The 17,055-nt window shown below is 29.3% G+C and overlaps 1 protein-coding gene across 1 annotated transcript in view; it reads left to right on the top strand.

Moving 5' to 3' along the window:
• Positions 1-17,055, top strand: part of LOC129960130 (uncharacterized) — an 87,812-nt gene that overhangs the window by 7,063 nt on the left and 63,694 nt on the right. Inside the window, exons 2-6 of the mRNA XM_056073286.1 lie at positions 9,101-9,324; positions 14,060-14,238; positions 16,300-16,372; positions 16,458-16,525; positions 16,679-16,801. Of these exons, the coding sequence (XP_055929261.1) occupies positions 9,192-9,324; positions 14,060-14,238; positions 16,300-16,372; positions 16,458-16,525; positions 16,679-16,801 (576 nt within the window). The 5' untranslated portion in view covers positions 9,101-9,191. The remainder of the gene's footprint in view (positions 1-9,100; positions 9,325-14,059; positions 14,239-16,299; positions 16,373-16,457; positions 16,526-16,678; positions 16,802-17,055) is intronic.

Genomic DNA, 17,055 nt, shown 5'->3' with positions numbered 1-17,055 from the left:
AAATAATTATTGTGGCTTATTTTGAAGCTAAATTGGAGAAATTGTGTTTGCCCCACTTTCGGATTTTCTTGCCTTCCGACTGATAAACTTCTGCCGCCCTATCTAGTGGGGTTGGAAGAAGGGGAAAAAAAAATACTTTCACATTTTGCAAAAAGTTATTCTGTCGAGAACTGACTGAGCATTGAGAGGAATATTTTTTTCTTATATTTGTTCCTTTAATCTTATTATATATATATATATATATATTATACCTTTTTGCTAAAACTGTAAGCGACTATCCACATTTTTTATTTGTTTCAATGCTTATTTACAACATTTTTTGAAAACCTTCATTTCCATAATTTGTATATGATTAGATAAGTCATCTTATCACTTCCATTATCGCTAGCATAAATTAAAATAGTGGGGGACTTTTTTGAATTCTTTCCATCATTAAAGCCGGATTATTAAATAGACAAAGTAGACAATTGCTTAGGGGCTCCTTAATTTTAGGGAGCCCTAGCCTTCGAAATTTTTTGCGATATTTTGAAACTTTTTTTATTGTTGTTTTCATTTAAATATGAAGGCCCTACAGTCGCGCTTATTCAAATTAAAATCAAGCATTGTTTAAATTAACTGTGGAAATTTTTCAGCGTATCTTATTTTCATTTGCAAGTTTTATGTTATGTTATTTTATAATTCTAAAAAATGTGGGGCTTTATAATTTTTAAAAAATTTTGATCCTACTATTAAATATTATATTATGTTTTTTTTTGTTTTGTTTTTTTGCTATTTTGTTTAAAATTACTTATAAATTTTAGTTGTACATTTTTGACGCATGATGTATTCAAAGCAACAGTTTAGTAAGTGATCTACATTTTAGCGTTTTGCTATTTCAGTTCGTCAGATTTTGTTACTTGAAATTTCTTGCATAGAGATTAAATGAAAATTAATTCAAAAAATGTATTTGAAAGTTTGGAGGGAAAATATGATCCCGAGATTTGTATTTCCTAAGGAATTGAAGAACGTTTAAACAGGGCCATCTTAGCAATTGTCAACTTTAAATACAAAAATTCTTGCAGGCGTAAGACGATAAAAGAGGCCTCTTTCATAGGCATTATAAACATCCTTTATCTATATACCATCATTTCTACTCCACAAAAAATTTTAAACCATTCATCAACCTTTTCAGCTGGAACATCTGTAGATTTCTTACTATAAAATAACTATAGATTCCATATCGCATTTTGAATTTATGAGGGGGGGGGGAGGACTTTTTGCATTCAGTTTCAGTGCGATTTCTTTTCCTTTTCTGTAAGTATATTCTATATCTGGAAATAAATCTAATTCATCGCTGCAGAGTAATACATGTTCGTTACCCTTACATTTTGTCAATTTAAAATGAATTTGGAATAATTAAATAATATATTTTTGACTTGAATTAGCATTTTTAGAAAGAAATATTAATTCATCAATCACAGTTTGCAATTAAAAGTAATATCCATTCTTAATTTCCAATTATTTTTTTCCTACATTTCCTACACTAATTTATTTACTGCGGCTGAAAAGAAAAGTTAATTTTGTATAATGTTAATAAGATAAATCGAATGAATTGGATTACATATAATAAAAGAACCATGTTTATAAAAGAAAGACTATATATTAAATAGTTGCTTCTTACTATGCATTTTTTTTTTTTTTTTTCTTTTCCAACTTTGAGGAAATCTCATTAAAGAAATAATTTGATAGATTTTAATTTAAATTTTGCAAAGAATTATTTGGAAGCTTTTAATTCTAAGGTTATTGCGAAGCTCATTTCTTTTTTTATGTCTTTTATGAAATTTTCATTTCCGGAAATTCTGCATAGTATTAATTGATAAAGTATTGCGAAAACTTTCTTTTGATTATGAATTACAACTTTTTTATTGATTGAAAGCATTTACTACTGTATATGTCAACACAGCAAGTTTAAAAGCATTCAAATTTCGACTATAACCTAATTGTTTAAAATCAGTTTTATCCTCTTCAAATTCGTTTACACAAACTCTAAAAAAAAAAAAAAAAAAAGTGCTTTTTACGCACTGTAATGATTTTTTTCCTTTGTGTAGTACAGTTCAAAAACCATATATAAAAAATTACTGATCTGCACGATTTTATGTTCATGTGGTTAAATACAATTGTTTGATTTTCCAAATTGCTCAGTTGCTAAAATCATTGTGATTGTTTTTCACTGTTTTAATTTACCTAAAGTGGGATTTCTAGCAAACGTGGGGGGGGGGGAAGCAAAGACTAAACGTGGGATTTCCTGTAAAGAATAACTTCGATTTGTTGTTGGATTTGTGCAGTGGTATTATTGCTGTACTATTTGACTTTTTTTCTCAATACGATATGCAAATAGACCTGTCAGACAGACATTTTTTAATCTTATGTAAAATTTATTTTTGTCAAATTTTTCTGATACGGCGCTTCAAATCATATTAAAACATCAAACACTAGATTAATTTTTGATATGTTATTTGGTTATTATTTTATGCACAGGAATGTAAAAGTTTTTCCAAGTAATAGCAATATAGTTATTATTTCATTAATAATGCATGCTGTAAAACGAGACTTCTAAACTTAAAATAGACTTTCTAGGGTGTTCAACTTTCTTCTACAACTGTGGATTTCTATTCTTTTTCTGGTTTTAAAGCATCTCTCTCTCTCTCCTTTATCTGTCAGTAAACTCTGTTTATTAAAAAAAAAAAAATCCCCTATTGCAGAGAAAAAGGGTGCTGGGAGAAGTGCTTATAGTTTGGTTTTCTGCAATAAAATTTTTCATGAATTGTATTGTTGAAAATATTATGATGTCGCTTTATTTATGTTCTTACATTTGCGGTGTTTTAATTGTTGTCAAAAAACCGTTTTTAATTGCTAAGTCTGTGCCAGAATGAAGACTAAATCAATGACTATTTATAAAGAACGCTAACAGGCAGTTATCACCACTCCTGAAAGCCTTTTTCTTGGAATAGTTTCATGTTATATCCAGAGGAAAATAATTGCATAACATCCCAAACTCAACATGACAATTTTTGCTAGCTTGCGCATTTGATTTGCCCGGCATTTAAATGGCACTATTGCAGAAAAAAGGTTAAAACTCTAAGCCCACAACATTCATTTTTCAGCTGACTGAAACTTAAGAAACTGTACTATGACATAAAATGCATATTCAGATATAGTAATTCCAGTTATCATTTAGTACGTAGCTTTATTTTATTTTTAATCTTGTTCTTTTTTATATATATAAAACGTTATCATCCGAAAAATAAAGTCTTTAATCAATAACAGTTCTTAAGCATTGTGTCATTAATAAAACATAAATGTTTTGCTTTTTATTACATTTGAAAATCATTGTTTCAGAATTATCGTTTCGAAGATAAAATTTCGTTGTTTATGCTTGTTTTAAAGTTCATTGCATTTATTTTAACTTTCTTCTTACATAATATGAAATTATAGTCAATAAAAATTATTCTGCTGTGATTTTACATCTTACTTCCTTGGTAAATGTGGGAAGAGTGTCTTTGGTTCTATCGAATCTGTAATGTTCATTTCTGTTCATTATTTCTAAAGTGGGTATAATTTATTTAGCTTAGTTTAGCTATATTTTCGTTTCATTTCACAGCAACACGACTTAATTAGAATTCACCAAAATGTACTACGTACCAAAAAGAATTGCTATGGTTTGTATAATATTTTAACCATAATCAGTTATTGAAAGGGGAGAAAGAACATTTATTGGTTCTGATAATGCTTAGCTGATATATTCAATTTTTGTTATGTGTTGTTTCAAAATCTTTTAAATAGTCTGACCAAGAAATGGACAAAGGTCAGTGATAAGAAAACACTGTTTGAATCATGCTAATGATGGATCTTTCTAAGAAAACATCTGTTAGTCAATTGTCCTATGAGCAATTTCATATTAAATATAAATGTATTAGATATTTATTGTTTACATATTAGAAGAAATAGTTTTTATGAATAAATTTTGTACTGTCGGTCAAAAAAGTGTTCCAGCGCTGCTCGTCACTCGAGAACTAATTATTGCTTTGTAGGGCTGGACGAGGACGGAACTTCATTAGCGTAATATATCATCCAACACATATCGATATTTTTCGATATAGCGTGATATTATTTATTTATAGCTATCATAAGTTATAAATAGTCTCTCTTAACATATTAACTGATCAGAACGACTCCAAATAAAAGTAAGTTTCAATTTATATAATAAAAATATTTGTCTTCTTTTGAATAAAAATAGTTAGAAAATAATTTTCTTAAAACCCCTTTAATAAAGTGTGTGAATGCCAAAGCAATGTCTGCATGTTACTATTACACTGAAAACCCGAATTCACCAGGGAAAACGCGTTCTAACTGACAATGCTAGGGAGAACCAGTTTTACTAGTATTTTGAATGATTTGTTAGACAATATAATTTAATCCAAAATTATTGTATTAAACTATACTTACTAATACAGTATTTAAGGAAAGAACCTATCATTGAAGAAAAAATACTTTACTTGAATACTGTTTAATTAGTACAGTTATTACAAATTACTTATTTCGACATGGCAAACTGCTGTGACAGAATTGCAAAGAGAACCATTTTTCATACAGAAACAATCTTTGAATCTCTTTGAAGAACAATCTTTTTTACAAGAACAGCGGGCGAACCCTTCTCCAATTCCTACAGTTCCTTTTCTTGCTGCTGTTCTCAGCGAAATGTCCTGATTCGGTACTCGTTCTTGAGTCAAGAAAATTTGCGGCGATACATCGAATTGAGATCTCAAAATCAGTGAATATATTAAATTTTTGTTTCAAACTTGTACTCTGGTTAGCTGTAGTCTACTGCATAAATACAAAGTTATTATAAGTAATAACCATATATTTATTGAATAAATACGGAACTAATTAAGTTTAAATATCATTCCTTACTTCGAATACAGTTTGTTCAGAACTCTATCTTTCGTGCCAATTTTGTACAAGCCATCTTAATTTTTTTCAAGCACTACACCGATGAGATTTTGTAAATCAGCTTTTGCTCTATCACTTCTGGAATTGGAACAACGACATTACTTCAAATTTAAAACTCAGGATGTATTGCATCGAAGATCTTTTTCATTCGTTTGGCTTGATTTGTTAAAGTTTCTTTGGCTTCCTCTCTAATTCGAAAAATGTTGGTCGACTTACTAGTAAGCATATGCTCCCCTAATTGTGCTTATTCAGTTTCTTGCTCTTCTGCATTCATATCCTCGAAAATTTTCTGAAGTTCAATCTCGTCTTTGATATTTTTATAATATCTGATGGCAAGGTTGGGATTGTCATTCCAATTTTTGGTTCAATCCCAAACATAAATTTGTTGGTGATTGTTTAATTCTTGAATGCAGAGCTCTGTTTTTCATGAATTGGACAAAACGAAGACTATTGCACTATTCTGTAGTTTTCTTATCCTTCGTCCATGAAGCCAACATATTTTCTACGGCTTGGTTGTCCCTCTCAATTGAACACTGCGACTGTCTGCACCAAGTTTTTCCATGAACAATTCTGGCCAATACATACATAACTGCTCTATAATGGAATTTACAAATTATGTTTCATTATCACATTGTAGTATACAAAGAGCCCCTAATATCAAAAAGATATCAAATACTTGGAAAGCAACCTCTTTAATTCCTTTGCTGTGAAGTGGTCGTAGTAACACAAACTTTGGTAAATGTTGCTGATAAACCATAATAAACCTAAATTCATTATCTGCCACTCATTATTGATTGCATATCAATCAAATCCACTTGGCAGCGTCTATTAATTTCTGAGTGAATATTAGGTTCAGAAACCAAACCTTTTCTTTTTTTATTTTTTCTGTTGACGTGTTTCATACATAGATAAAAAAAAAATGTGTATCATCTCAGTAGTTATGTTAGCAAATTTTCTTGAGTTTTCAATTTTAAGTCTGTCTCTAACGCCATGTACTATGACTACATGTGCAAATTCGATAGCATCAAAAATTACTTCAACTGGTTAATAATATTTTATGGGCACATTTGAAGAAACCAACTTTCTTACTCCCCTGATTTCAAGAATGTCAAATGTTTTTGATCTGCAGTACTGAACATAAGTCTTGCCAACGGCAGATTTTGCTTCTTCAACCTCAGATAAGAGAGCGTTGTATTCATCATGTGTCATAGCTTTAAAGTTATTTTGTTTTTGTTTTTTATGTAAAAAATTGTAATTGTCCAAGAAATTTATTTTTTAGAAATATATTTTATATTCAATGTTAATGCTTTTTGGCGCAAAAAGCATTAACATTTTTTTCACTCATTATAAATAATTCAACAGCACAAACACGTTCCGGCATGAATAAAGCTAGACGACTGCACTTGCTTTGAAAATTTCACAAACAAGAAATCTGGATTCATATGGTTTTAACTGGACAACATCTGAAATAACTAGAGAAAACGGGTTTTCCCTAGCGTTGTCAGTTAGAACGCGTTTTACCTAGTTAATTCGCGTTCTCCCTAATGCTGTCAGTTAGAACGCGTTTTCCCTAGTGATTTCGGGTTCTCCCTAGCGCTGCCAGTTAAAACGCATTTTCCCTAGTTAATTCGCGTTTTGACTGATTTCGGGTTTTCACTGTTACATTAAAATTTATAACATTACGTATAAAACAAGTGCTTATATATATAAGAATATTACAGTATTTATAGAAATATTAACAAAAATTCTGTATAAAGTTCAATAAGAATGAAGAGCAGCAAAAATAAACACTAACCGATAACCAAAACGAAATCGAAAACGTAAATATCGATTTATTGTATCACGATTATCTGCACCGTTAGGCGAAATCGAAATTTCTCTTTTTTATGTGAATATAAGTGTGAAAATGCGAGCTGCGAATAAAGTTGTGAATTTAATCAGAATTAATCCTTTTTGCTTTTATTTCTTATGTTGAATATTTAGCGATTAAACAAATGACAGCCTACAACCTTCTGATAACCTCAATTATTTTCCCATGGTGGTATCATTAAGTTAGAGAACAGAAAACAGTTAATTCTAAAATGACTTGCTTAAAACAAGTATTTTTATATATTAGAATATGACAGTATTTATATAAATATTTAAAAAAAATCTGTCTGAATGTGAAAAAGGATGAAGAGCAACAAAAATAAACACTAACCTATAACCAAATCGAAATCGAAAACGAAAATTAATTGTAAATATCGCTTTATTATATCATGATTTATCGTGAATTGTTATTCCTAATCATGATTTCAATATATCGGTATTTTTCAAAAACTGACGTAAAAAAAATCGATTTTTCAAAAACTGACGTAAAAAAAATCGATTTTTCAAAAATATCTTTTATTTCTATAAATCGAAAATCGGCACAGCCCTACTGCTTTGTTGCCCTTGGAAAGTCTCTAAAAGTGTGTATAATTTTTATTTATTCTAGGTTTTGTCTCTATTTTAAATTCGTACTGACTATTTTTTCAGCTACTACACCCAGTTTGGAATCAAATTCAAATTCTCCAGATTGAATTATCTCGAATAAATATAAGTTTTTCTTTCAAAGAAACCAAAGTTAAATAATAAGCATTTGAAATTCAGACCTCCTAATGTTAAATAGAGCTTGCCCCCCCCTTTTTTTTCATATTTCGACTTTAAATAGATCGATTAAATTAAAAAAAGAATTCAATTAACTGCTACTTAACACAAATAATAATTGTGCATTTTTTTCAAAATTTAAGTAATATTTTAAAGTTTTAATTAATTATTAATCTTATGTCTTAAAATTATTGAATAACGGAAAATTAAAATCTATTTATTACATTTTTATTGAACATAAAAATTTTGATACTAATCAAAAATCTACCAAATGAAAAAATGCAAAGCAAAATTCCACTCATTTCTGTTCCGAAGATATTTAGCGAAATTCTACAGCTTGCCCAATATCGTCATTTTCACTCATTTCGAGAGATCATCATTGTTTAATATATGTATTAGTTGGAGGCGGGGGGGGGGGTTGCGGAAAATAAAAAATTAAATAAAGTCAGTTTTGGAATATTTTTTACGCTGATGATTAGATATTAAGAATATTAATTATCATAATAATTATATTGTGAAAAAAGAGAGAAGCTAACAATCAATTTAAAAAATTCAATCAATTCAACAAAAAATTCGATTTATTAGCTTTTGAACGAAATTGTTTTTACGCATAATTAATAGAAACTGATGTGGTTTGCAAAAAATTCTGAGAAATCATCAATTTAGAAAAGCATAAATATGAATTTTTGAAATTTTTGTTACAAAGCACGAATGGCTATAGCTTTAAAATTATGATTAAATAAAAATATCGACAAATAATGATAAATCTTTGAATGGAATTTAATGTTACAGATAGATTTTAATGCAGTGTCATCTTTGAAAATGAAGTAGAAAATTAAAGCTGTATAAATAAATATTCTTATTTGCTATTTTTTCTTCTAAAAGCAATTGAATGTAAATGCCACATCAGATATTTTCATGAATAATGTTAATTGTCGCTAAGTGAAAAGTAGTTAAAATTATTTACATTGATTCAGAAATTTTTATAACGTCCTTCTAGTTGTCAGTTTTTACTTACTTTAAGATAGTTGCCTTTTTTTTTATTGTTTCATATCAAATGATTATATTTTCCAGGGTGCTTGATAACATTTTTTTCAATCTAAACATATGAAGAGCGGTATAATGAAATAACAAATCATGCGGTTTTCACAATTCCGGTTTTATATTCGGAAATAGTGAACCAAACTTAAGTGAGTATATTCGAAGTTTATTTATATATATAAAGAAGCGAAAATAATGAGACTTTGTTAATAAAATCAAGCAAACTTGATTTACATATATTTGAAAACGATCGATTGCTGCATCAAATGACACATTTCGCATGATTTCAATATTTGTACACATATAAGTGGCTGGATACTTTTTTGACGAGCTACGCTTTCTCAATGTTTTGTAAAATGGAATTAGTTGTGTCAAAATGTACATGTTCGTGATTCTTGTTAAAGTATTTCAATAATTAATTCCTGTAACCTTATTTTTTCAGGTGCCTGTTCTAGTACAAACGTTATGCATTTCATCAAACATTTTGTTTGGATAAAATTAGTGCACTAACGGAAGGACAATGCTATTGTACCATGTACTCACTGTTTGAAATTCGAAAAATTTTGTCTGTTTCGAAACCTGGAGGCTATAATGGAGTTAAAATCTTACTGTCTGCTTATACTGAAAATAAAGAGCATAGTGTATTAGCTTTAGTGTGCAATAATGGTAATTTTTTTAAGTCAATGTTCATATTAGATCTAAATTCTATTAATTAAATGCTATTTTTGTGGACATACATTATATATAAAATATGCTGTAGTAAATGATTTTAATTTCATTTCTGATTAATATTTATCTATCCCTATAACAAGAAAAAAAAACTGGAAAATTTTTGCATTATAGTATATATATTACCTATATTAATCTATTATTATTAACTACAATTTCTGATTTTCTTATATTTATTATAAAGAGAAATTAATTCTGGTTTTTCGAATAAATTTAATGAAATATTTAGCATTCATTTTAACCTGACATTGCCTAGTTTAAAGAAGCGTGGGTAACGTAAATGGTTGTTTTCTTTCAACCTTGAAAAAACGGATTAGCGTTATTTTTCAGCCGTGGGAACTAGGTGACATTGTTATCAGTTTCTTTTGCGTTTAACTCAGACTCCTTTGATTTTTTAAAAAAGTTTATACTAAGTCTGGTATTATATATTTTTCCTTTTTTTCATTTAAACAGTAAAGTTGATTAATGTGTTAATGCAGTTATTCCTTACATAAATAAAATAATATCTATAGGAATGTTTTTAATTTTTTTTATTAAAGGCTATCATAATTTTTTCTTGTGAATTTCAAAAATGCCAAATTTTTAATAATGACACTATGTGACAAAAATTAACTATGCATGAGGCTGAATGTTGTTATAATTTTGCCTCGTCGTATTTGGCTTTAACAATCGAAATAGACACATTAATATCTTGTTTTAACGGTGCCTCTACGACTTCCTTCAAACCACTACGCCGCCGTGTCTAGAATTACTGAAGCACAAAACTGAAAGGTATGAAATGTTTTATTGTGCAATCTTTAATCAGATTACCCCTATTGACAAGAGGCATTTACTTTTGTGAATTGTTTCGCATCTGAGTTTATTTTAATAAGTCCAATGCATCATGCTATTACCTTGAAAGCAAACTATTGTAAGCGATTGAAATGACAGCCTCTGCTTTCGTAGTTTTCTTTCGTAACTATTTTGCTGAAGATATGTATTTAGTGCTTGCTTGATATAGTAGTAATTATGTTTGTCAAAAAGTAATTTTCACTCTGACTGGTATTATCGGGCTGATGAAAACTGATAGGTAATCAGACAGATTTACTAGCTACTGTTGCAGCAGTTAATATAAAAAATAAAACTGCTGACTTTTGTTCTGTCGTCAGTAGGGGTCTACAGTAATCTAGTGAATCTACATCATACTTTCAATATGGAGTAATGGATTTCTTAGATATATATTTGCTGTCACATAATCAAACTACTATTCAATACCTATCTAATTGGACTTGGTCTACCCCACGGCGACCCGCCTACCAGAAAGGGTGTAAGACTTTGAAGGTCGCCGGGAAGAAGGAGACGGGGCTGAGTATATCAGTTTTAAATCTTATTTCTAGGTTTTCTGTCCATAATTCTGTACCTTTACAATGGATTCTTTTGCATGTTAGTCATGGCCGGCAATAAAATCCTGACCAAAGCTACTACTTTTTCTTCGCATGAAATGAAATCTTTTCCCTCATAAAGATTGAAATTAATGAAGTGTAAACCATTATTCGTGTCTAGCATTCTTTCAGAAAAAGCACCTGAAGAATTCTTCATTTTAAAGACCTATACGAATCGTTAGGAAGCATTTTCTCATTGAACCAACGTACACATCAAATGCCTCAACATTCAAGAAGAACACAAAATTTTCCGAATTTGCAAGGCATATAAATTCAATTATTCCATTCCCTCTCCCATTTTAAAATCCATAGGTTTAATGTCAACAAGGTTTGGGAAAATCCCGTATAACTTTTTTTTGTTGTTGTTGTTGTTCTTGGAATCCATTAAATTAGTCTAGCTGACATTGCTTGACCAATTTGGATTAGTAACAATACATCACCAGACTGGTTCTCACGATCTGCCGAACCTTAGCTTATTTTTATGAGGACATCTTAACAACTTTATCCACAAGATTGCCCTTGATTTTGAAGAAATAATCAGCAATGACGGTTCATCAGTTCATAAAATAGCAGTGCTGCAAGAAATATTTATAAAGAAATTGCAATTTTTTTAAAGCTATTTTACCATTATGTAGCATAAATTTATTTAATCTTTTAAAATGTTATTCAGGTGAACATTTTTGTAAGGGATAACTTATTATCAGTTATTTCTTGTAAAGTCAATGAACGCTGCAGATAATGGGGGGGGGGGAGAGAAAAGAAAGAAAATGAGATCGAAATCGAACTTTGGAAATGAAAAAGAGAGAAAGAGAGAGATCTGCTGTGCGCCCTGCAAGACGGTTCTTTCGCTTCTGTAGCTTTCGTTCCTGTAAATTCAATGGGAAAGAGGATTGCTTTGATCTTCAAACCAAGCAATCAATTGTGGGCTTTCATAGGCTGCTGGACAGATAACTCTAATACGTGTTTCTCTTACTTTTTGATTCATTTTTGCCGTATTTTGAAATTTTTATTGCTTTTTTCCCATTTTCATTGGTTATCAAATTATCAGAGTGACAAAGTAAAGAAAGAGGATCAAACTCTCAGAGTGGAAAAGTAAGGAAATTCGATAAGAAACTAAAATGTAACTTTTAAAAGTTATTTCAGAGGGTACTGCATTTCTGTAACCCTTATAGATGCCGCCATCGATCGTCGCTGAAATTTCCATTACTACTATTACAGAAGTGCCCATTATGTCATTTGTATTTGAATGCGTGCACCAATCCCTTTATTGTCCTTGTGTAACTCGCATTATGGCGACTATCTTGTTTTGGAGTCCTAATCAAATTATTTTTAATGGGATTTTGCTTTCTAACTTCAACAGTATTGCTGTGTTTTCGGCCCTTAACTCATTAGCATTTCTTTCAGCTGCTGCAAGTTATGATGAAAAATGGTAGTTCTCATAAATATTATCACTAATCTTCACGATTATAGACATATGTAGTCCAGTGTATTATGAACCATTTCTAAGAATGAACATATATGAAAAACACGTTTTATTCATTTAGTTTTAAGACAATTTATTATAAGCATTTAGAATATTTTATAAAATCTCCACAAGCTTTAATGGTTCCAAGGAAGTTGTTTGATTGATAGAAATATTTAATAAGCATTTTATATGGATTTACTTATTTTATGGACCGTAGTTACTCAGCAAGATATGGTGCAAAATGTAGATTATGACATTTTAAATTTAAAATTCTTTTCTTTTAAGGACAATTTTGGAAAAAAATTAAAATTCATTAAGCATAATTTCATTTAGAATTATCATTCATATGACTTTACATCTAACTTTTGATTTAAATTCACTTTTAAAATCCAACAACACTTCATGATGTCGCATAATGTTATATATCAGCAATATTTAAAACTCAGTACTGAATGCAGATTCCAAAAAGATGATTCCATGATGATCACACTTTTTCTCTAGATTTTATTTATTAAATTATTTCCAGAATGTTCCATTGTGAGACCTGAATTCCCGAAGTTATGCAATAAATGGGTTGGACAAAATGCACTTAAAATGTATGCGTGTTTGTGGAGTATCTAACCTTGCGAATTCTAATTAATTGTTAGCAAATCAGAGAAAAACAGCTGTTTGGAGAAAAATATATAGTGAAGAATATAGTTTTCATACTTATGGAAAACTAAATAATGCATATTGGAATAAAAATTTTACGCAAAAGGATGCTATTTTGTTATTAGAAATCTTCCTAAAATCTGACGACTCGGGGACATTTTGTTTCAAGCAAAATTGCTCTATAGAATTTTTTTAACTCATGTAATTTTTAATTGTTCATCATTTAATGTTGAAGAGTATGTTCATCATTTAAATATATTGCTCTTAAAACTTATAATCCTTTTCCAAATGAGAAGATACCATTTGTCAAGTTTTCAATTGTCCTTTGCTTTTCTGTTGAATCTGGATTTATATCTAGATATATTTATGTATTTTGAGTTGGTAACTTTGGGAAAGGTCGTTAACACCATGAATTCTCCGATTTTTATTTTCAGAATCTCGCTCATGAGTGTTTTGTGCTTCGTAGTATAGTGAAGAAAGCCGTGTGTGCAATTTGGATGCTTTTTTGTTGATTAAAACCAAAATTTGACTCAGAACTACAATTTCAGTAATAAGATCACGTATCAAACTTCTTTCTCAAAATCTTTCCATTTTTTAAGCTATTGCGTTTACATGCATTTGAATGTACAGAATTATTTGACTATTACAATACTTTCTCCTTGTATACAAGAAAAGAAAAAGAAAAGAAAAAAAATAATTATTAATGTAAAGAAATGTTTGAGGGGCTAAAGATTGAAGTCAGATATGCTACTTGAAATTCACTAATATTTTTTATATCATTTTTGTTGCAGTAAATATTAGCATGATAGCTTACGGCCTTATTTCATTGTTGTATCACACAAATAAATTTTAATGAGCTATTGTAAGTCGATTTCAATATATTTATTATAAATTTTGTATAACAAACATATATAAGAATCGACCATTTTACAACGACTTAGTGTAGCTCAAATTAGCAACCAACTGCAATTATAGTTAACTGAAACTTAATTGATATTTAAAGTATAATCAAATTAAACCTTTTAATAAGTTCTACCTTTAAAATAGATTCTATCATTGAATCTCACTGATAAATGTTATTATTAAAAAATAATTCTTTACTTTTGTTATTTACCATCCATACTATTATTTTCAGGCTATCTTCTATTTCGTCATGTCAGTACTAAATTGAATGCTCCTGTGATACGCCAACTATGTTGGTTCAACAATCCAGAAAAAGAAATCAAAGCTTTAAGCTTTGATTCTTCTGGTATGTGGTTACTAACAGTAACTCAAGATGCAACTTTATACATTCTACCTGTATCTCCTATTGTGGTAAGTCTGTTTTTTATGTTTTTAATAAGATAAATTCATTTCTTAAAAAAAAAAAAAAAAAAAAAAAAAAAAAAAACTGAAAAAGGGTTTTTTTTTTTTTTTTTTTTTTTTTTTTAGTTTGAACTGACATTATTTGAATCCACTAACTATCTTTTTACAAACAAAAAAACTTATTATTCACGACAGCGCTTTTTATGTCTAAATTTTTAGGGATTAAAAAAAAATAATAAGTATTATTATGATTCAAATTCTTTCCGAAGGTTCTGAATATTTCATTTTTTTATTTTTTTTATATTGCCTTTATATTTTATGTTTCTTTCATTGCTGTTTAATGTTTTAAATAGTCAACGATTGTTTCTTTTGCAATCATTTCCTTTGGCCAATTCAAGAATTGAACTGTTACTGTTTTATTTGATGCATTAGATATATGCTCCATCTTGAAGTTACAGGAGACTACTATAGAGCTAAACATTTTAACTTTAGATTGCGAGAAAAACATTTGAACTGTCATCTCATTTCACTTCCATGCGAAACCAACATAAAGACATTAGATCTACTGAAAGTAGATTCACTCTGCTGCAAGTCATAGGTAGAATTAAATATTTATTAAGCTCGTTAATTCCATTTGAAAGAAATATACATATGTATTTGCACATTCCAGTCTGCTAGTCAGTAAATTAAGATATTTATTGCTTTAAATCCTTATAACTATTTTCATTTATAATAATTGTCACATTATACAGTTTTTTTATTTAGTTTTTAAAAATGAAATTGTTTTGATGTGACATAAGTAAATTAAAACCGAAGTGTTATTGAAAGAACTTCAGAATTCTTGTATGAAAGAAAATATGAATAACTTAGCAAAATTGCGTTGTTTATTGCTATTGAATAAATAACTATTATTTTCTATATAGAATTCAGTAAGGCGTAAGGATAAAAGAAAAAGGGTAGGAGGCTTAATATTAAATATTCAAAACGACATAATATACAGAGGGTTCGGTTTCCATCAGTCAAACTGTGCAGAACGCGAATTCTCGCACTGAGTACGTAAAAGTTTTCTGAAGAACCATGTCTCTACTTCACATAGTTTTTATAAAAAATGCAAAATAAAAAATATTATGCCGCATACAATATAATAAAAATAAGCAGCAATATAAGCAAGAATATTTTACTTTAGTATTTGCATATGACATGGTGTTCCCATAACTAACTGCTTAAAATGACCACCAGCAATTAGAGTCACGCGCGTCCGCGCCACACGATTACCAACTGCACACGATTCAACATTGGAGTCCCCACATAAGTGAGCGCAACATGCAGCTGAGCAAATAAGTCATTTTCTGAAGTTACTACGGATCGATATCCTAATTCCTTTAGATGTTCGTATAAGAAAAATCAAAAGGAGTCGGATTTGGTGATAGTAATGGTAACACAATTTAATTCTCTTATCCAAACTAGCAACCAGTGTCCCATAATTTTAAAGCGAGTCTAACGGCAACTTTCCTTTGGATAATAGACTTGCGCCTACCATCCATATCTTTATAAATTATTCTCCTTTCGTGAGCCTGTGGTGTTTACGTTTGTGGGAATTTTCAATCTTAATTTTTTAAACCTTTGTTTCTCATTTATTTTGAGATTTTTCGGGAGTTTCAATAAAGCTTGTTTTTTCGGCACTGGATTCGAAACCATGCCTTTGTATTTTTCTCGAAAACTATGCATTGTACAGGTGTGTATTCTTAGGATAACATTTATGTATACAAATCTAGGATTCTCATTCTGAGCAATTTATTCGCTGATATCCAAACATTCTGTATATGAATATTTAATATTAAGCCTCTTAATTTTTTTTTATCTTTGTGCTTCGCATGATTCTGAACAGAAAATAATTGTTACTTATTCAATAGTAATACAACATAATTGTGTAAAATTATTTATATTTTTTTCATACAAGAATTCTGAAGTTCTTTCAATAATCTTGAATTTCTATATATTTATGCAACTCCATTTTTAAAAACTAAACATATAACTTTTTTATAAATATAAAGCTCTTTTTCCTCGTAGGAATCTGTTGTCAAAACTCCTGCTTCTTGGAAAATTGATAATTTAACAGAAATAAAACTAACTGGACAAAGAGGTATTTATTTGCTTTGACTTCTAAATTTCTGAAATGTATTTTTTATTTGTTTCATTGATGATTTAATTTCGTTTTTCATATGTAGCTCTCACAACTTCGGTCCAGTGGTGGTTAACTCATGAATCCGAACACATAGCAATAATTGGCAGTGAGGTAATATAATGTTAATTTTTCTCGCAAGGTGAATTTTTTTATTGTAATTAAAGACGATGATGTAATAATTTGTTTCAAATAGTTTTATTCATTCTTTATTTTTTATTGAAAATGTTTAAATAAAAGTATATTTACCTTTCTTTTATTTTGCAGTTAGGTGAAATTTCCTTTATTAACTTAGTTAATAAAAAAGAAGTTGGAGGTACATATATAACTAGTGGTATATCTGCACTTGATATCTTGTATGATGAGAGTCATGACACCACTTATTTATTGGTAAGCATTTTATCCATATTTTATATAATTATTTATCAAGTAGAAAAATACAAGGTTCCTCGTGGACATTGAGTTTTATTTTGCTGTACTCGTGACCTCGGAAAAGTACTTGATTTTCTTTCGTTGGGTTCTTAAAAAATAGGCGAAATGTACATTCATTATTTTTTGAGAGAAAAAAAAATCGGTTTGTGACTTGGCTTTGCCTTGAGAATTCCATCAATGGACAAAGGATTAATATGGGATCGCCTGTTAAT

This window comes from Argiope bruennichi, chromosome X2 (assembly GCF_947563725.1).
Source record: "Argiope bruennichi chromosome X2, qqArgBrue1.1, whole genome shotgun sequence".
In the NCBI taxonomy this organism is placed as follows: domain Eukaryota; kingdom Metazoa; phylum Arthropoda; class Arachnida; order Araneae; family Araneidae; genus Argiope; species Argiope bruennichi.
The sequence above is the reverse complement of the archived record's forward strand: the minus strand, read 5'-3'. Positions and strand labels throughout refer to the sequence as shown.